The 21877-nt window shown below is 45.3% G+C and overlaps 1 protein-coding gene across 1 annotated transcript in view; it reads right to left on the reverse strand.

The window, feature by feature from the left end:
- Positions 1 to 757: 757 nt before the first annotated feature.
- The window catches only part of POLR3B (RNA polymerase III subunit B), a 104438-nt gene continuing 83318 nt past the window's right edge, over positions 758 to 21877 (reverse strand). The window contains exons 24-28 of the mRNA XM_082740562.1: positions 15086 to 15189; positions 14346 to 14512; positions 9054 to 9167; positions 7278 to 7451; positions 758 to 2074 (exon numbers count right to left, since the gene is read on the reverse strand). Coding sequence (XP_082596688.1) covers positions 1945 to 2074; positions 7278 to 7451; positions 9054 to 9167; positions 14346 to 14512; positions 15086 to 15189 — 689 coding nt within the window. The 3' untranslated portion in view covers positions 758 to 1944. The remainder of the gene's footprint in view (positions 2075 to 7277; positions 7452 to 9053; positions 9168 to 14345; positions 14513 to 15085; positions 15190 to 21877) is intronic.

Below are 21877 nucleotides of genomic sequence, written 5' to 3' on the forward strand. Positions count from 1 at the left end.
GTGACCTGTGCCTTAGGAGCTCCCTCAGCCTCACCGGGCTGAATTCCTAGCCCTGACTGTCGGCTCCTTCACTGGGTTAGGAGCTCTGGGTGGGGACCCTGTCCTGCTCTCTTTCTATCCTCAGTACAGAGCAGGTACAGAATGATCAACGTGGCAGGCCTCATAGCTTCTTCCACTCCGGCCCTCCAGGTGTGCACCCGCCGTCCCCCTCTCCCAGCAAAGTGGGTCGGTGGGGTTGTCCTGGGATGGGAAATAGCCAAAACCCCTTGAATAGCCCATGTGGTGCAGAACAGTGTCCAGTAGTGCAATCCTTAGGCCCATCAATTTTTTTTTTTTTTTTTTTTTTAGGGAGAGCAAGAGCAAGTGCACAAAAGGGGGTGGTGGTAAAGTGGGGGGAAGGAGGGGTGGAGGGAAGGGGCAGAGGGAGAGGAAGAATGAGGATCTTGCGCAGACTCCCCGCCCAGCATGGAGCCTGACACGGGGCTCGATCCTACGACCGAGAACATGACCCGAGCCCAAATCCAGAGTTGCACGCTCAACGAACTGAGCCACCCACGTGTCCCAAGGCACCATCAATTTTAAGAACTAAAAAGGAACAATCGGCAAAGCCAATTGATCCAGCATTTAAACCCCTCTGCCTCTTTAACAGCTTTCGAGCCCCTGAAATGAACGGAGACATGGGGTGATGAACGAGGAAGGCCCGTTCACCTATGCTATGTCCCTCATTCCTTCTGCTTTTCCTGTTAAGTGCCTAGACTTTTACTTCTGAATTAGAGCTTTTTATTGTGAAGTAAATGAAATGATGTTGAGGTTGAGTTCTCAAGGCAATGACTAGCCTGGCTCCCTGATATCCCTGAATATCCCTCTTTGGGAGAAGTCTCAGGATAGGAGCCTGGTAAATAAAGGCTTTGAAAAAGTTCCTAGTATGTTTACCTTGGTTACATCCAGTTTCTAAATCTTATTCGATACTAGAGTTTGCTTCTTGTTGGCATCTGATACCTACTGATATTCTGTGAAACACGTCAACGTGACACACTGGAACTGTAGCCTTAGACCATTACTCCAAGCTCTTCTGACTTACTTTACAGACAATCCTTAATACAAGTCATTCTCTGCCTTTAGGGTAGAGCAATTAAGAACAAATTAGAGTTAAAAGTGAAGAAGGTCATCAGATTAAAAAGAAAATGCATAGCTAACATCCTGGCAGGAATGGAAGGGACCAAAACAAACAAACAAAAAACCACAAAGCACCATGGAATTATTTTCAGATGTTCAACAAGTCTTACTGCATGGCCTGCCTGTGGAGGTTCCAAAGAGAAGCAATCAAGTCCATAAGAAACGAGGACATCCTTGGTAAACCTGCTTAGGATGGGAGGAATTTATTGTATCTCACAGTACCGGGTAGGAAAGCCATCCCTTCATCCGCTGCTCTCGGCTTCCCACGGCGCTCTCCCTTCACGCCCTGCTCCCGTCAGCCACCTCCACAAGGGCCACAGGCCACACCACCCATTCAAAGAGACTCTTCATACCCTTCAGACGTCCGAAGAGTCTTGGTGTTTTGTTAGCGGGGAAGGCACCATGGGGGAACTGAACACCAGATGTCTTTTAAAGGAGGAAGATCTTTCTCATGAGTAGATTTCAACATACCAGAACATAAGTAAAAGTTTGCTTCTCTTTTAAGTCATGTCCATTTGTGAAGCACATTCAGCCCAGAAACAGGAGACTGCCTCCTGGTCCGTGTGGGTGGCATGTCTCCCAGAGCCCGAGGCTCACGGCTCAAGGCTGCGCCGTCCGTCCGCAAGGCAAGAAAGCCTCTCCATCTTTCTTTCTTGAGGGGAAGCCATCGAGGGAATCAGTCACAGAAGCAGACGGGGTCCTCAATCCCCCGTTTTCCACCGTGTTGACCTCTCAGTGGTTCTCTATAAATGCTGACCTTTTCCGTCTTCACTCATTGTATTTGGACAGTTTTAAGCGGGGGATGATGTTCATGGACTGCAGCTCCTGGAAGAGCAGCTTGCAGGCGTACGGGATGCGGAGGGAGGACACATGGCAGGAAGACTTGCAGTAATGGCACCTGAAACCCAAGTCGGCACGTGTCAGAGGGATGATCGCTCGGAAAACAAGGCCTCCGCGCGGCTCCTACCACCATCCTACCCGTTCCATTCCATCTGTCAGCGTCCAGTCTCGCTATCAAACATGGGCATATGTGCCCCCCACCGCCCACCCCCCAAAAAGCAGCATCCAAGGGAGGCAAAGGAAAAAGCAAAACAACTATCGCTCCTGCAGGTTTAAAAGCACACAGTTTTAACTACTTACTCCCATTTTCTAGACCTCTTGAAAATGCAAAACACCTGCCCATTTACTTGTTCTGACTGGGGCCCAGAAATCTGAGCCAACTCCAAGTTACTCAGATTTAGATTTTCTCAATGTCGAAAATTTGTATAACTGATTCCTCTCCATGTATCTGAGAGAAATCTATTATACTATACTGTTCAAGGTAGGACGTTCAACAATTACAATTTGGTCACTGAGACACCGGAAGTGTGATGGGGGACACACAGGACTTTCACAGAGAACGTGGTGGCCAACCAAATGCTATTTATTTTTCCAGTGCTCTTCAAGCTTGGCGATTTCTACAAGTAGGAGAAGCCACTGTACTTACAACATGTTCCCCTGGTGTGCATATATTGTCATTTAGTTCCTACAATATCCCATGCTCCTAACCAATACGTCTACTATTCCAATTAGGATCTTCTTTTCTCTTCTTTCAGGAAGAGCAAACGTAGGTCTTCATCAGTGTCCACAACTCATGAAGAGTCCCCGGGGAGGAAGTGAACAGTCCTCCCAGCTTTCAGACCCAAACAGGACCTCACCCTACACCTCAAGAACCTGGGGCAGCTGAGCCTTGGGTGGAAAACTAGTCAACAGCGGGGGTGAAGGAGTTCAAGAGGAACACCAACCGGGGCTTAGAAAGTTCCAAGCCGAGTGGGGACCAGAGGGGAAGGCCAGTGTGGGGGGCAGTAAGACAGCATGTGTAACAGCGTAAATGTGCACGAATGTGCGACAAAAGTGGCAAAGAGGAGTGTAAGAGAATGTTCACACTGTTTAGAACAGCACAAAGCGGGAGACTGCTAAGAGCCAGGAGGAAACTGGTCCTGTGATGATAAGATGTTTATGCAGAAGAATGCTGTGCAGCCATTAAACGTGATGATGTAGACCTGTATTTATTGAAATAAGGTGTCTGAGACACACTGTGGAGTGAAAAAAGAAGTTTGCTTAATGGCCTGGCCCCAGGAGGTCCTCAGATGGGTTCCCGTAAAATACATGAAGCCCCCAAAGTCATATATAATGAGATTTTTTTGTGTGTGAATATGTATTTCCATTTTGCTGCTATTACCAGAATTTCAAAGAGTTCATTATTAAAGAAAGAAAAAACAACCTGGGGGTGGGGGGAGGTTATGTTACATAACTAAGTACTGGGCAAACAGATGTCTCGAAAAGAGTCACTAAAATGTGAACAGTGGTCACCTCTGGGTGATGGGAATTAATGTGATGATTTATATTTTTCTTTTTTTTTTTTCTTTTAAATAACTTTGAATACTTTATAAAAGTGCAGGGATCATTTCTGAAATCAGCAAAATCAAGCCTTTGTTATTTTAGAAAAGAAAAGCACGAAGAGTTCGAGCGCGGTGGTTAATGACACTATAGACGTGAATGTCCCGAGAAGGGAACGGGGAAAAGAGGAGCCGGCACAGCCCTGTGGTGTGGTGGTTCCCACGGGGAAAAGAGGAGCCGGCACAGCGCGGTGTGGTGGTTCCCACGACGGGTGGCCTGCAGGAGCCGAGGACACACGGGCAGTGCTCGATCCCATCAACAATCACAGTCCTAGCCACATGGTAAAGGACTTCTTCCTGGAAGACTGTACCTCAAGACCTCGCTAAAGCATTATCATTTAAGAACTATGTTTTTAATGTGCTTGGTTGACCTAATTTATTCAGGAATCATGTTTGTGCTTTAATTAAATTGGAGAATGGTTTTACCTGAAGCAACTTCTTGCTGATTCTATGCTATTCTGTGACTTTAATCCAAGCTTATTGAAGGTTTCACAATCCAGAAAGCCCACTGACCTTCTCTATTATTAAACATTTCTCGACCATTTAAAATGTTCCAACGCATTATTATACATGCATACATATATAAATATGTATGCATATATAACACACATATAAATGATGAGCTATTACATTATCTCACCCTGTGTCTGAATGATTTCAAAAGAAACTTGACCCAACAACAATAAAATAAACTGACTTTTTAGGGCAAAGGCAGCAAAAGGAGGCAGCTGTGGCTTTACATGAGAAATGACTGTCCAGTAAAATGTTCTCTATGAGCTAATTATCTTAATAGGGATCTTCTTTTCTCTGCAGTTTTCCTTCCGGACCTCTCTTTTGTGACTTATGCCCTTCATGTCTCCTGCACAACAACAGTCTTGCTGTAAACATCCCCATAGCAATGCCTTACTAATGTGCAAATCACTGACAAAAGGCCAGTTTCAAGGTTCTGAACTGCTCTAATTACTCAGCCTCCATTGTGCTGTTCATTAAAGAGCCACTTCCTCCCACACACGCCTGTGCTCCCTCCCACACGGCCTGGCGCACACGCCCAGGTAATGATGGCAAAGGACCGCATCATTATGCTCCTCTACCGAGAGCCGCACAAGGAGACTGCTAGACTACCAGGCTGGATTAGGATTTTTTTCTGTTGGCAACAAGGGTATGAGCAGGCCACTCAAAACCAGACACAGTACAGCCAGGTCGGTTTAATTACAGTAAAGATCCTTAAACCATGTAACCTGATTTAGCCCTCTTTCAAAGGATTTCAAACACAATACACACAGAACACACAAGCTTCAAAATCAGGTACTGCCATCACACGATCTCTAAATGAGACAGAAATGAAGTAGGAAAAAAGCTATGAATGTAACAATCATATTGAGATCGATTACTGCTTTCATTGGTTCCCCTGAATATTCAGCAAAACAGAGGGGAACATTTTCAAAGTCCGTGAGTGAATCTGGTTTACTGCTTTCTATCTCTCTCTTTTGGGAGAGGCACAGGAGAAAATGCAGGGGAGATGGAGAAGAAAAGGAAATCCATTTTAAGTTTCATCATCCCTATTTTTAATAAAATGACTCTTCTGTATCGTCTTTTCAAAGTAAATGACTTAAAAATCCTTGTGCCAAATTTGAAGATGCAGGCACAGTGGCACTGGTCCCAGGCACCTTCCTCTTACAGTTGCGTGGTTGCTGTGTGACACAGCCAGGACAATAAAGGGCAAAATCAATATGCATTTCAAAAGGCGAACAGACATCTCCGAATTGAAACCCCCAGCCCGGTCCCTGACATAAGAAAGCCAGGCTAATGCTTAGAATTACGTCACCCACCTCCACAACCTTATGAAAGAAAGGCACTGCGAATGGCCACCTCTCATCTTTGTTTTTATTATTATTATTATTGTTTTAAAGATTTTACTTATTTATTTGACAGAGAGAGAGATCACAAGTAGGCAGAGGCAGGCAGGGAGAGAAGGGGAAGCAGGCTCCCCACTGAGCAGAGAGCCCGATGCGGGGCTCAATCCCAGGACCCTGAGATCATGACCCGAGCCGAAGGCAGAGGCTCAACCTACTGAGCCATCCAGGCGCCCCTCGTCTTTGTTTTTAAATGAAAGGACTTCTTCACAGCCAAGTCTCATCACCTCTTCTACACTTAAACCCATAAAGTCATGGGCTCAAAGGCTTTGTTATATATCAAGCAAGGTATACACTCTATTCTAAGATGCCCACTTACTTTCTTGATCTGCTTTATTCAACCAAGGAACTGGAGACTTGGGACGACAGGGAGCTGGGACTCTCACTGGAAGGAGGCTTTGAGGAGAGACGCAGTGGGGAAAAAGTGGCTCAGGCAGCCCTCAAATTCTCGCAAGGGTAGCTCATCTGCACCTAATTCCATCCTCCGGGGGATGGTGCCTCCCTAGGGGAAGGGGGCTGGGAGTGCAGGGGAAGGGTGACCAGGGAGTAGAGGCTATTTCCTGTCCCTGCAGCCCCTGCTTCAGACCTTGTTAGACCTCATCTCCTGTAGAAAGTAAGTGGCGCCTGGCCAGCTACAGGCCCTCCTGCCTCCAGGGTAAGTCAGGGCCCCAGAAATGATGACCCTCAGCAGAGGAGCCCTTCCTTGGTGGTAGGGTGGAATGCTTACAAGGAGAGGTGCTCCTCCCCCACAAACCAAACCAACAAATATGGAGCTTTACCTTTTAGGCTGGCCTTTGTGTACTGAACTCCCCACAGAAATTGTAAGCTTTATGACTTACACAATTTACCTACTAGTAATCCTCCACACACAGGGTTAGTGTCATCTGGCAATTATCTGTTACTAAGTATCTACCAGGTCCCAAGCAGAGAAGCAGGGGGAAAACAAGGCAAATGTAGTTAGAATGACCTAGAAGAGAAGAGCCCTGTGAGCATCCATTCATCTGCCTTGTTCTCCACTGTATTCTGGAGCCTAGAACAGTGTCTGGCACTTAGCAGATTCTTAGAAATTGTTTGTTGATTGAATGACTGGGACAGACCTTGTCTCCACTATGATGCAATTCACAGTCGGAGTGTAAAGCTGCTTGCTGTGCAGACAGAGCAGTTAAGGGGTCAGGATACCAGGTCCTCGTCCTAGATCTGCACCAACTTCCTATATGTCCTGTGGCAGCATACAAAGCTCTTGGGATTTGAGGTTAAATAACAGCATTCAACCCAATGTTTTCAAAAAGGTTTCTAGTTACTAATGATGTACTGTATGTTAGCTAATTGGAAATAATTAAAAAAAAAAATCAGACCTCACTTGAGATTAAGTCTGTCAAAAAAAATAAATAACTTTGTATTTCTTTGATTATTATTGAGGTTGAAAAAAAAAGTTTCTAGTTACAAAACGCTCTACTTCTCATACCTAACAATGAATTTGCTAGGAATTTTTCAAAGGTGAACAGAAATAAAAGGTGTTTGAGATAATATGAAAAAGAAAAAGTCCATGCTCCTTGGGTATTTAAACTCCAGTGGTGTAGAAAGCAGAACATTAGGCAGATGAACTAAACGGGTATACAGAAAATCCCCAATTCCAGGAATGTGTGGATGGCGAAGGCTGGAGAGTATGTGGGTATGATCCAGGGTCACCTCGTGGGCTGTGATTTAAGAGGCAAGGTGTGTGTATGAAAGACATATGGTATCCACTTACCAGCCAGAATACCCCAGAAGTCCACACTGCCCACAGACATCAACCTCAAAGGCATCACTTGAAATCATTAGTCTCTCCAGTAAAAGCATGCTGGCTCCGTAACCGATTAAGCAGTCACGTTCCATTTCTCCAAGACGCAAACCGCCATCACGAGACCGACCCTCCGTGGGCTGCCTTTGAAACAAATCCGACAAATGTGTTGTTACTAGATTAAACCGACAAAGGGGCAGCATCCCGTGCTGGCTATGAACACAGGGCTGGATTCAAATCACTTACTGGTCAGGGACCTGGAGCCAGGCCGCCCAGCCCGCCCCTGGGCTGCATTTGTAAATTGTAAAATTTAAGGCTCCCAAAGAGCCTCCCTACTTGTTGCTCCTGTTATTAAGTGGTAATAATAAATGATTACTATTACCTGATGTAACAATAAATCCTTCCCCTCAAACCTAACCCCAGTAGGGTCTCACTGCTGGGCTCACCAGTGCCTTGAGGATCTTGACTTCTCTTCCCTCTTCCGCAGTTTGGAGCACATGTATGTCTACCATTTCAACAGGCACGTGTGTTTGCTCAGTTTTAAGTGGTCACGGGACTGAGTCATCTACACCTCTCCCTTGGCTTTAAAAAAAAGTAAACTGGGATGCCTGCCACTTCATACCTACCCTTCCCCTGTACCGGAACATCTGAGCCGGGATCAGCGGAGCAGGGAGGGAACAGACCATTTCTGGAGCATCCCCCAGGGATCGGCACTATACACGTTCTGTATTTGAACACTGGAGATTCCCCAGAATGCTGTGAAGTGGGCATTATTGTTGCCACTTCATGTCTGAGAAAACCGAAGCCGCGAGAAGCTAAGTGATCTGTCCAAGGCTCACGGTAAGCCACGAGGTGGAGGGGAGCTCACATCTGTGTCTGTCTGGCTCCGAGGCCCATGTTCCCCAACCCTGGCACAAAGCCCCCACTGAGCTGGTTAATTCTCTGCAGTGGGGGCCGCCCGGTGCCCTGTAGGGTCTTCAGCAGCATTCCTGGCCTCCACCCACCAGATGGCAGTAGCCCCTTCCCCACCCCCCCAAGCTGTGACATCCCAAGATGCCTTTGGACACTGTCAAATGTCCCCTGGAAAACAAAACTGCTAGTGGTTGAGAACGACTATCCTGAACTATTCTTCTCCAACTGAAAAATGTAGTAATAAGAACACGTGACACTTAGCATTTGTCATTCCCTTTCCAACAATTATACCCACGCATTCATCAACATGTAGACACTGGGCTTGGAGCTGAGAACACCCTGGTCAATGCGGCCCGCGTGGACCTCCCGGAGCTTATTCAGATTTGCGTGCAGGTACGGGTGCCTTCTGCTCCAATAACAGAAGTTTTAGAAAATGACAGCTGTGCTTGGGTTCCCAAATAATGTATGCATGTGTTTTCTGTGTACACCCGGGAGCACAAAGATGTACCCACGTGTACATATGTGGTGGGGACGTAAGTGTGTCTACGTTCTGACATATGACCCTTTTTGAATGAGCCCGCATTCGTAAACAGTAGTCAGGCGACCATGGGCAAGACCTGGGACGGGCCGCCTGTGCCTGTGGAATGATTTTTAATTGGTTGCTACTGTTTCATGCTAGCCAGACATAAAGGATTTTTGTCAATGCCTAACACTTCAAATTTTGACATCTCAGGGAAACGGAAACTTTGCTGAGTCTGCCTATTGCTGTATCTGGGGCATGCAAGGTAGACTCGAATGCATTCGAAATTCTTTCTATAAATGCTTTTCTCTTACCTAGTAAGAACAGCTCGTGGGCCCCGGGCCCGGGCGTGCATCTTATCCAGCACCATGTGCTTCAGTTTCTGATAATACACAGGGCCAAAATAGATGTAGGCTTCCAAGGGCTCGCTGAAAGAAAGGTCAGAGTTTTGAGCTAAGAAACCAGGTTTGGGCTAACAAGAGACAGCCTTCTCCAGGACCCCTCCCTGGGAAGGCCTTGTTTGTTTCAGAACAGGCTTATGAATGAATGAGAGAGAAGGATTTTTGGTCACTGAATAGAAAGGCTACATCTGAAAACAGAAAAACACCACTGATACCCTAGAAGACACCCTGTTTACTTAAGAAATGAAAACTTAGATAGGTGGTGAGAATGTATGTGCAGAACGGTCCTTCCTTCACGGCTCCCGCCCTAGTCAGGCCGCTGTCCTTTCTCACCTGGAGCCCTGCAGACTCTCTTCTGGCTGCTCTCCCTGCTTCCGCTCCTAGCCCTCAACAATCTGTCTTTCACAGGACAAACCAGAGCGATTCCTTCTAAAATGTAAATCAGGGGCGCCTGGGTGGCTCAGTGGTTTAAGCCGCTGCCTTCGGCTAGGTCATGATCTCAGGGTCCTGGGATCACGTCCCGCATCGGGCTCTCTGCTCGGCAGGGAGCCTGCTTCCCTCTCTCTCTCTCTCTGCCTGTCTCTCCATCTACTTGTGATTTCTCTCTGTCAAATAAATAAATAAAATCTTTAAAAATAAATTAATAAATAAAATGTAAATCATAGCAGGGTCTTCTTCTGCTCTAAATTCCCAAAGGTTTCCTACCACACTCAGAATCTGTGTCACCCAAATTTTGTATCACAGCCATAAGGTCTCGTGTAGTCTGGTTCCTGCCCAGCTGTGACTCATGCCCTATTCCCTTTCCCCACTGCTCATTCTACTCCAGTAACACCAGTCTCTTCATTGCTCCTCAAATGGAGCAAGCCTGTCTGCCTCAGGGCCTTTGCACTTCCTGTTTTTTTAAAATATTCTTCCACCAGGTATTCACACGGCTATCAAACATTTCACCTCCTCACAGACCTCCCTGTGAGATGAGCTCTCTCTCATCCCCCCATCACCGAGCCCCCACGCTGTCTCAGCTCTCATCTTTGTCTTATTTTCTTCAGAGCACTTGCCACCACTTGATATTTTAACACACAGTTATTATTTCCCTGATTATTGCCCATTTCCCCAGTGGAAGCAAACTCCTCAGGGTAAGCATTTTGTCTCCAGCACTAGCGACCCTGCCTGGCTCTGACTGGTGCTCGTATAGGTCTGTTAAAACACAGCGGACTCAATGAACCAAAACTGTAGTAAGAATTGTAAAAGACAGTGACTATTTCACAGCTTTGACAGAAGAAACCTTTCTCCTTTAGTCTGGAGCAACAGCGGGAAGGAAATTCATGCCTCTAAAAAAATCTACCTACCCTGGAAAATCCTCAAAAGTAAGGAGGAATCTGCCCTGTGCCATTTAGTCCATAAACCATCCAGGGAGGGACACACCATCCTGCCTCTTTTATTTAAGAGAAAGGAATAGGCCCAGCAGGTCAGGGATGTTAATCAGAGCTGGTGAGCAGTGCAGGGAATCCAGGGCCCTCCCTGGCTCACACGCAGTGTGTTTGGGCCACGGCATGAAGCACGAGTGTTGGAAGCAAAGGCAGGGAGCAACACAGCAGAGGTGCACAGAAGCACTTGGTCCCTGCTTGCCTGCCTCATCTTATACCACGCTAGCAACACCCGCACAGAAGCTTGCGGCCTTCAAGCCACTGTGCTGGCTTACAGACAGCCAGATTCGTGGAAGACACAGAGCAGAGTGCAAGGCACAATGGACGGGGTGTTGGGAGACATGGGTCCTGTCCCAGCTCTGTCACGCAGTCATTACATGACCTTTTTATCCTAGTTTTCCTAGTTGTACAACAAGAAGGTCAGACCAAGGTTCTTCCCAGCTCTGATCATCGAGGATTCCAATCCTTCTCGGTATGGCTGCTCCTGGTACAATCTAGGGAACTCTGCCCCCTAATGCCATCCCATCGACCACTGAAGACAGCCACGTGCCATTTTCACTCCTAGTTATACTCAAGAATTTGGCACGGGTTTGTGAAGCTGGTAGGTGAATGTGTTGGCAAGCCCTCTGGGAAACTTTCAGCTGACAAGCTAAACTCAGGTTTCTCAAACTCTGCCATTGAGATCATTGGCAAAGGTGTGAGAACAGCAGTAGGCACCGAGGAAGGGGGTGGAGACAGAATGCGAAGCTATCTGCGGGAAGCAGAGCATGACCCGTTCGTTCAAATCTTTCAGTGAAATTACGTTCAGAAGGCCAGCCAAATCCATTCACTGGTTCTGCACATCTTCTGGTCAACTTTTTTTTTTTAATTTTTAATTTTTTATAAACATATATTTTTATCCCCAGGGGTCTTCTGGTCAACTTCTGCATTATTTCTGGGTGCAGAGTGAAGACCGAGACTATCAGTTTCGCCACGACAACCGTAATTTTTGAAGTGGACCTCGGCTACTTCAGTGAGTCGCTTTTGAAACAGACCATTACTCTCTTCCTGCAATGTGAGTTTCTAGAACATCTCAGGTGTGATACCTCTATGGAAATCTATGTTATCATGGTTTGGATAGATCATTTTATTTATTTTAAAGATTTTATTTATCTGAGAGAGAGAGAGAGAGAGAGAGAGAGAAAGGCCCAAGTAGGCAGAAGGGCAGGCAGAGGAAGAGGACGGGAAGTGGGCTCCCTGCTAAGCAGAGAGCCCAATGTGGGGCTCGATCTCAGGACCCTGGGATCATGACCTGAACCGAAGGCAGATGCTTAACCAACTGAGCCACTCAAGCATCCCATCCCTATTTTTTTTTTAATTTTTAATTTTTTAAATTTCTTTTCAGTGTACCAGATTTCATCATTTATGCACCACACCCAGTGCTCCGTGCAATTCGTGCCCTCCTTAATACCCACCACCAGGTTCACCCAACTTCCCACCCCACCCCACCCCCCGCCCCTTCAAAACCCTGATTTTTTTTTTTTTTTTAAAGATTTTATTTATTTATTTGACAGAGAGAGATCACAAGTAGATGGAGAGGCAGGTAGAGAGAGAGAGAGGGAAGCAAGCTCCCTGCTGAGCAGAGAGCCTGATGCGGGACTTGATCCCAGGACCCTGAGATCATGACCTGAGCCGAAGGCAGCGGCTTAACCCACTGAGCCACCCAGGCGCCCCCAAAACCCTGATTGTTTTTCAGAGCCCATAGTCTCTCATGGGTTCATCTCCCCCCCCCCCACCCGCCAATTTCCTTCAACTCCCTTCTCCTCTCCATCTCCCCATGTCTTCCGTGTTATTTGTTATGCTCCGCAAATAAGTGAAACCCTATGATAATTGACTTTCTCTGCTTGGCTTATTTCACTCAGCAGAATCTCCTCCAGTCCCATCCATGTCGATAGAAAAGTTGGGTATTCATCCTTTCTGATGGAGGCATAATACTCCATAGTGTATATGGACCACAACTTCCTTATCCATTTGTCTGTTGAAGGGCATCTTGGTTCTTTCCACAGTTTGGCAACCGTGGCCATTGCTGCCATGAACATTGGGGTACAGATGGCCCTTCTTTTCACTACATCTGTATCTTTGGGGTAAAAACCCAGTCGTGTGATTGCAGGGTCATAGGGAAGCTCTATTTTTAATTTCTTAAAGAATCTCCACACTGTTCTCCAAAGTGGTTGCACCAACTTGCATTCCCACCAACAGTGTAAGAGGGTTCCCCTTTCTCCACATCCTCTCCAACACACAATGTTTCCTGTCTTGTTAAATTTGCCCATTCTAACTGGTATAAGATGGTATCTCAAAGCGGTTTTGATTTGAATCTCCCTGATGGCTAGTGATGATGAACATCTTTTCATGCGTCTGATAGCCATTTGTATGTCTTCGTTGGAGAAGCCAGCACCCAGTATTTTTTAAAAGATACCAATTCTGACCATTTTAATCCCATCACTATAGTCTGCAGCACCAAATCAAGCCCTGGGTCCACGCCCAGTACTGCTTGAGTACAAGTGAAGCCTCAGTAAAACAGTAGAAACACCATGTCCCAGAGTTTTATCTGGAACAAAATACAATGTGCGTCTTAACTTAAGCAACTGATTTGATCCTTTAAAACCACGTGTGAGTCAAGTTTCAAAAGCCGGTCATTTCCGAGAATTTCAGGGATCTCCGGTTCTCCCCAGAGAGGAGAGAGGAGCCAACATTCTGCCTGTGAGAACCTTCTTTCCTTCTGCAGCCTCACCTCAGGTGAACTGAGGTCTATCCCTTGGAAGGTGTCAAACCCAGCCTCTCCTCTGTATCAGTCTTCAAACGGTCTATTCTTCTCACCCTTCCTATCACCACTGAAACACCCACCACCTCACAGAGGTGTCCTAACCCATTCTTTGCCTTCATTTCAGTGAGAGCTATTTGTACCAATCTGTTCTCATTCCTTCACTGAATAAATATTTATGGAGTGCCTGTGTGCACAGATACTGGAAATAAAACAGTCAACAAGACAGACGGACCCTGCTCTCAGGGAGGAGACAGATACAGTATTAGACAGCATTATTACTCTGGGTATTTGAGAAGGATAAACGCTACAGAGAAAAATAAGGTAGGAAATGGATAACATGGAGTTGTAGTTTCAAGTTAAGGAGTCACGGTAGGACCTGCTGAGAAGTTATTTTTTGTCTCATTTTGTAATAAGTCTAGCAACAAAATTCACTGGTCAGCTGCACAGCTCAGGGACCCTGTCCGTCTTGCTCGCCATCTCACACTTAAGGAACGAGTACACACACGTCAGGCCTCTCAGGCCATCAGAGCATGAACTGTCTGACATTCATCCTCTTAATACAGAGCAAGTTCAAGGGTGATGGGATTTTGCATTATATACAATCAAAGTTGCACAGAATCCCTACCTTGGTAAGTTACCTTGTTTCCTTTTTAAATAACAGCCTCACCAGTAAAACACCACTCCTTAATTTACCAGTTCTGTGAATCTGGATTTCCTTTCCCTCCCAGTTTTATTGAGATATAACTGACATATAACTGAGCAAGTTTAAAGTGTGCGATGTGTTGATTTGATAGACTCATGGAGGCCAACATGACGGCCACTACAGCAGAAGGTAACAGTTCCAAAGTTAGACTTTCTTCTGCCTGATTTCTTATAAGAGAACAGCTCATCTTACAGTATGCTTTAAGGACTCTTACCACTTATTCTAATAAAATCACACTTTAACTTTTTCGTTAAAATGTCTACCAACGTACTCACCCTGTGATACCAGATGTAACATAGTCTTTCCCCAAGTAGTTATAGCCATGGCGAACGAGGTCTTCACACACGTCCTTCACCTTGCTGCCTCCAAACGCAGTGCCGTAGTGGAACCTGCCGTCCAACACGCCGGCCTTGCCCGCCAGCAGCTCAATCAGCTTCCCCACCTGTGGGATGGAATAACCCAAGTCAGCACCTCCTCGTGGTCCGGGAAGTCTGTTTAGTTAGGTAGAGCCTACTCCCCGCAAAGACCAAGATGACGATTATTAATAAGCGAGGCAGACTAATAGCAGCAAATATTTATCGCTCTCTTACTGTGTGGCCCTTGGAAAAGCTTAACACATGGGGTCCAAGTTCCTGCCCCTAAATCCCCATGGGATGCATGCTATGCACGGGGGAACTCAGGGACAGACGGGTTAAGCAGCTTTCCCAAGTTGTACAGCTGCTAAGCAGTGGAGCCAGGATGCCATGCCACCGGACTGGAGATACGTGGGGGTCAATTCAAGGGGTTCTTTTTGCCGAGGGGTATGTTCCTCCTTCAGAAGACTGCTCTCGAAGGGAACAGCAGACCCGCTCCAACCTCCCTCCACACGGGAGAGTAACTTAGCACTGTTGGGGGCTGGGAAGAGGGTCAAGGGATCTTTCTGAAAATAAATTCCAGGGTCCCGGGGCCAGCACCACCTACAAACTCACTGCCCACTTTCTTCCTCACAAGCGGTACCTATGAAAAACGTACTGACCGTCATTCGCGACGGGAAGCCGTGCGGGTTCATTATGATGTCCGGACAGATGCCAGAGTCACAAAATGGCATGTCTTCCTGAGGGACGATCAAGCCACAAACACCTGGGGGAAGAGAAGACCCCATGTCATGTACAGCGTGCCGGCAGAAGAGACGACCACAGGACTCAGTTGGGATCTGCCCCCGGCTCTCTCGGTGTCCTTCTCCAGTCTCTACCGAGTCACAAAAGCAATTTCCAACGATCCTGCCGCCAGAGCAACCATTTGAGAACAGCTGTCCCCGCAGAGAGGCATCACGGCCTGTGACCGGCCTGTGGGCATGAAGCACGATGGTGCTGTCTGACTGTTCCCCCAACCTCTCCTGCCATGGGGACCCAAAAGCAGCACCTTCACAGGGGTCCCGGCCCCGCCACCAACCTTGAAGCTTCTAGGCCGCGGCAGTTTTGCTCCTCTGGGATCTGCTACCTACTGTACCCAAGTCAGAGGGCTCCGACTCTTCCATCAATCAAGCACAGAACTACCTGAATGACAGGTGTGCTTCTGCTGTGGTTTGAAACAGCTGTGACAATAAGTCTTCGTGGGTGGCTGGTGTGCTAATACGGCGACCAGAGCACTGGCTGGCGGGCTGGCTTTTGCCCGGGGCTTCCATGGCTGGGCCTAAACGGCCTCAAGAAATTCTAATTCCTATGGCTGACAAGACATTAGAAGAGTGATCTTTGATGGAAGTTGTGAAGTTGAACAAGAAAATTAAATGTCAACTTGTTCTTGAAAGAAAAGACTAGAATTAGAAGCAGAATTCTAAGGATGGAAACCGAACAAAACAAAAACCTCTCAGTTCTATGAACACTGCTGTCTCTTAAATTAACTGTATTTTCTTACTCCCTTCATATTACTTCAACCTGTAGGGGATTTTGTCACTTAAGTTGTTCTTAATGGCTCTGATTTCTTTTTCTTGGTAGGAGGGACAGGGGCATAATTGAGACTGTTAACCCCAATTTATATAATTTAAAATGAGAAAACTAATGTACAATGGCATTGGATGAAGAAATAAGATCCTTTTATATCTACTAAGATCAAATTCTTTTTCCCTTGTATATAAAGTTATCAACCATCTGTACCTATTGAGAAGAAACTGCTCTCCCAGAAAGTTTGCATTCCTCAGTGTGATTTCTACAAAATCAAACTGTTTTAAAATAAAATAAAATCTTTGTGATGTGTTATAAACGCCAAGAGCTAAAGTCTAAAGAAAAAGAAAGCCATTTGCTTATTTTGGTACTGGTTATTGATATTCTGACTTCTAGTGGCTACCAATGATACGGTAATTAGATTTGTGGTGTTGAATTCAAGAGCATGTAGGTGCTTTAACTGGCTTTTTGGTTGCGATTGTACTGTTTACCATAAAGAACGTATGCTTTCCGACATGAAGCACAGAAACAATCACTCAGTTCAGTTTATTTCAAATTCAACTACGACGTCTCAGAATTTAAATTAAGCCGAGTGTGTGACCCTTTCTTTCTTCCCTCCCCAAATCCATCTTGTCCACACTGAAATTATCTGACAAACACTCAGGCTACTGGGGAAATTGTCTCTGAAAGAGATCAAATTGTAAATCTAGGTGCACCGACAACAACATTGTGTAACAGTGAACAAAATGTTAAAAACGGCAGTTCCTGTGGAGGCCGGTCCTGGGATGTGCTCTGGACAGAATGTCACTTTGGCTGGTGAGGACGTGGAGGGTTTGGTTAGATTCTTTAAAAACAAAACCAAAGGAAGACCTCGGCACCCTTCAGCGGCTGCGGCTCACAGGGGGAAGCTGGCGTCCGCCCCCCAACTTGAGAAGGTGGGAGTGAGGAGGAGGAGGTACAGAAGCTGGGGGGGTGGTGTGGGGGGGAGCAGGGAATCCTATGGGGGGAGGGTAAGCAGAGAGGGGATTTGCATCTTGTATTTTCAGTTTCCGTTGACACATTTAATCAGGCCAATTTAACTTTGCTATTAAAATGAAAGCAATGCTCCTTCCCCTGAAATCTAAATTTCTAATAACTTTGCTTGAAATGTGATTAAAATGTAGTAGCAGTTTCCTTTTTGGGAAGTAATTCTACCGGCCTCTTTCTGACACGGTATTTAAAAATACAGACAAGTAACTTTGGGAATTTTTCATTCCATTATAGGAACTGCTTTGGCCACATCCGAATCAAGGGCACCTGTAAGCCAAAAATTAAATCTTAGCTAACTTAAAATTACTTTAGGCTCTGAAAACCCTTTTATATGCCAAGATGGTTCCCATAGCAGACAGCCCTGTGTTGTTTGTTTTGTGTGAAAGTGAATGATAAAAGATCCATGAAATCGACACAGAAAGCCAGAACAGCAGAAAGAACTGAGGGCTCTCCATCACTGGGGCTTCTACCCTCTGCTGACTCGTGGAACAATGGGAGCTACACATCCAACTGCAGATCTAACACAGCTGTGCATTTCATTAGATGAAGAGCACTAGTGACACAAGTAAATAATTAACTTATTCTGGTCCGCTGGCTGTGCTTATGAGACCAGTCATAGCTGACAGATTTTAATACAAGTTAACACAAAGAAACCATAATGAGCTTAGAAGTTAAAACAAAATATTTAGACAGAATTTGATGATCTTGAATCTCAAATGAGACAGATGATTTTTAAAAAGTTCGTATTTTACGGAATTCATTAGGAGGGGAGAAGAGAGCTCTTGGTCTCTGAACCAGACTTTTCTTTTTTTAAAAAACGTATTTCTTGGTTTCAGAATCATTCAGAGCCTTCATCAAAGCCAAGGAAGGTTTCTTTTCTTATTTTCACGTGATACGTTAAAAAAGTTTTCTCTAAGGATGGAGGCGTAAAATCTCTCCCAAGATTTAGAACTCTCAAAAGTTACAGTCACTTTCCCTTAATGCTGGTTTAAAAATGTAAATGATATGCAGCCCGCTCCAGTGTGTTAACACTCCCCTGGACCCTTGAAAAGAGGACGGACTACAAATAAACCATATCTAATGGAAGCTGTTATTGAAACAATTACCGATTCATACCTTAAATGCTTACACAGCATTTCAGATTTTAAAATAAAATTTCATCCCCTGGCTCATGCTGGAGTCTCCACCCCATTGTTTATAGCACAACCTCCTGGCAGCAGAACGCAAACACACCCGCTGAACAGGCCCCCAGACGCGTCAAGGACTCACAGGGACCGACCCGGAATCAGACCACAGGCTACACTGCACACCTTCTAAGAAATGAAAATAGGTTAGAAGACAAACCAGAACACAGAATGAGCAGGATACTTCCACAGATACCCAATAGATAATATATTATTCCACTAACCGCACTATTTGTTTCAAATTGTAAAGGCGAAGAATTTAGGGAGTCTAGAGGCCCAAGTCTGACCGCCAAGCCACGCAGGAAAGGCACATGTGGGGACCCACTGTCACAGTTCTCTCTGTGTCAGGCTCTAGACACTGGAGGATCTTAACGCCAATTTGTTATTTCTATTTCCATGCCCTCACAGAACATAACATAAATCATTTTAAGAATAGGTTTGCCCAGCAAAAGTTTGGTTAATCTAATGAATCATTCTTAGAAAGTATTTCTAATTATAAACAGCAAATGACTTGTTCACCAGTCATTTCTGGCTTTTTTTTTTTAAACTAGTTTTAGTGTAATGGAACTATCCTAATTCAAACAAACAAAAAAAATTAAAAGAAGGTTAAAAAAAAAAAAAAGAAGGAAAAACGAACACATTCTCACACCCTGTCAAGACAGGAAGGGGAGCAGAAGAAAACTGTAAAGAAATCTTTAATTCAAGAGCTGTTTTTGATGTAACTTCAGTGTGCTGAGTGCCGACAAGAGAAGGGTTTTCATCTATAACTGGTCACATCTGAGTAACACACTCTGTTTCACTTTTTAATTGTTGTAATTTTTATGTAGCAGGTCTAACCTTCTCCGTATAACCACCGTTGGATTGGTGCAGTGCCCCCAGGCTCATCCATGAGGCGCCTCTTTGTTTTCTGGGTGAGGACAGTCCTTTCCCTCCCTTAACAAGCACCTGCTGGAGGTGGGGCAGGGAGAGGCTCGGGACCCAACTCCACGTGAGAGGTGTCCTGTGCTGATTAAAACGACTGAGCATCGACAACAAAAACACCGATACCATTCAGCGTGCCACCTTCAAATGCTCTAAATGAGGCAGACAGATTGGAGTAGGTTCTCCTGACATGATACTAATTGGGGGCTAACTCATCTACTTTTACCTTCTGCAGGTGCTTACCTCTGAGACAAGGCTGTTTATTCTGTAAACTGAACAGTTTCTGCACTAGTGAAGGTGAAAGGCTGCTGTGATTTCCCTCTATCGGTCACAGTGGAAGAAAAGTGTGGGTGTTCAGTGAGTGACCACTTGGCCACGCCTGGTGTTAATGAGGTTTGTGGATTCAGGGGGTTCCATCTACAAAGGACTCACCGTCCCCCCCCCCCCCGACTCTCAGATCTAAGTAAGGCAGGATACCAAGTAATCGGGCGACCTTAATTTGACTCTCTGCCATTCAAGTGATATTGAAGGGAAAGCACCACTTTCTGGTGAGCCTTAGTTGTTTGGTCTTTGTAATGGGAATAATTAGCACCTATCTCATGAGGCAATTGTGTTAGAAGAACAGATGAGCTAATGTCTGAGAGGTACTTTAAGGTCCTTAGAGAAAGGCAGCATCTAAATACAAGGAATTATTATTATATAAGAAACCTAATTACTCTCAGCAGGAAGCAAACTAGCAAAGCAGAGACCAGCCTAATGAACAGAAGGAGCGGCCGAAAAGCTCGCTGTTCAGACCATCTCACATCGGCAGGATGGGGCTCCCGACTAACTTTACTCCCCACAGGGCCTGGGTTGCAGACTTCTAGGGCGAAAGAGGGGCTAAGTGATGAAAGCAGGGGGAAGCAACGGGGCCGCTTTCCAGTTTGGCTGTTTGTATCAAGGAAGAAGTGTTTTGCTTTGAATGACCTCCTCTCGATAAGCCTTTCTATATTCAGAAATGTAAATCTCTCAATCAAAAACGTGAAGGCGAACACAGGTGGCTCCTCCTTTCTCCCGCCTTTCCAGTTATTGAATTAACCTTCTTTTATTTTTCACACCAGCACCTTAAATAATCCCCAGGGGGAGGGGAGGAGACAAAAACTGTTGAATCATATGAGCTTTGTTTTGCCGTTGAATCACTTCCAGATCTATCACATCTCTTGCCATATCCCGGTTGACATAATTTTAATTCGGCTCTTCCTTACATGTTAACAGATAAATAATGCATAAGAAAACTTGATTAGCTTTCTTATTAAAACATCACTCTAAATGAGAGGAGGCGCTAGAAGACAATACAGTTTTTACACGGCTTTCCCATGAGCAGTTGAATGGTTTGATGTGATAAATTTGCATAGTCTGAAGCACACAAAGGGCTGATTAATTGAAACCCTTACAATGCTTCTGGAAGCAGCTATTGTAAAACAATAACCATAGGAACTTTACAAAATACACACGGCTGAATGTGTCAAGAGCTTAATAAAATGTGTTGAGGCTACACTATTTGGAAACAGAATTGGAGATTTTTATTCTGGGCCATAAAACACTAAACACCCTAATTTCAAAGCTTTAGTTGGGTATTTACTGAAAGGTCAGAGGGTTACTAACTAGCTACCGGAGACTAAAATTTGTTCTTAAAAAAGTAGATTAAAAAAAAATCTTACAATTAAGGGGCCCATGTGAACAAAATAATCCTGATTTCTCACATTAAAGAGTTCCCAGAATTTGTTTTTGGACCAAAATTCTGAAGGGTCACTTGGCATCCTACCCTTCGTCCCGGGGCTCCCACTGTTTGCTCCACAGGCCCCCTTCTCCCCTCCCACTTAGAATCTTTCATTCAGGCAGGATCAAGCAAAGTAGGGAGCCAACGACATGCAGACTTTGAAGCTCCAGCTAGCAGAGCGGACTGGGGGCACCTCAAGTGCCACATGTGTACAAGGTGCTATTAGTATGATGGTATCTTCAATCAGAGCCTTTTCATTCTCTCACTTTTAGAAAACAGACTCCCGAAAAAGGAAGTGCAGGAACACCTGGAAAAAGCAGAGTTTTGCACTGAGACTGACTGAGCGAACTTCCCTCTCAGCTTTTCTGGTGCACAAGAATTGGCATTTTCTTACTTCCCACAGCCTCTTTATACCAAATGCGTATAAGGGAAGTCAGGGTGGGTTTCCATTTCGTCTAATAAACACTCAACCAAAATCTTAATACAGTAACGCAGCAACTTGTTTGGCTGAATAACTTTAATGCATTAATTCCGCAACTTGTTTTGCTTTGGAACAACTTTTATCAATGTGAAATAGAAGCAAGCCGCCTTCTAACAAACTGCCGTTGACACGAGAGGGTCAAAGAAGAATCTTACAAACCATTTTATCCGTAAATACGGGATCCTTAGGAGCCACAGGTAGTCGGAGCTGGTCCACGAAAACACTGTATTTTGATGAGACTATACTTCTATTTTAAAACAAAAGTCAGCCTCGCTCTGTTTAGACTGGCTGAGGATTTACGGGGAGACTCCGAGGAGCGTAGGCCTTTATCTCAGATTTGCAGTTATTAAAAAGCTTCTGTTTGCCAGGACAAACACTCTTGCTCAAATACAGTTTTTCCTCTCCTTAGGAGTACTATTTGGTATTGCTGCCCGATTCTGTGATCTACAGGACCTTTGTTGGAGGTGCTAATCCTTTTTCACATGAGAGACTGAGAAATGTTCTTTCAGGGAAG

The sequence above is a fragment of the Mustela nivalis genome (genome assembly GCF_964662115.1).
Source record: "Mustela nivalis genome assembly, chromosome: 7".
In the NCBI taxonomy this organism is placed as follows: Eukaryota; Metazoa; Chordata; class Mammalia; order Carnivora; family Mustelidae; genus Mustela; species Mustela nivalis.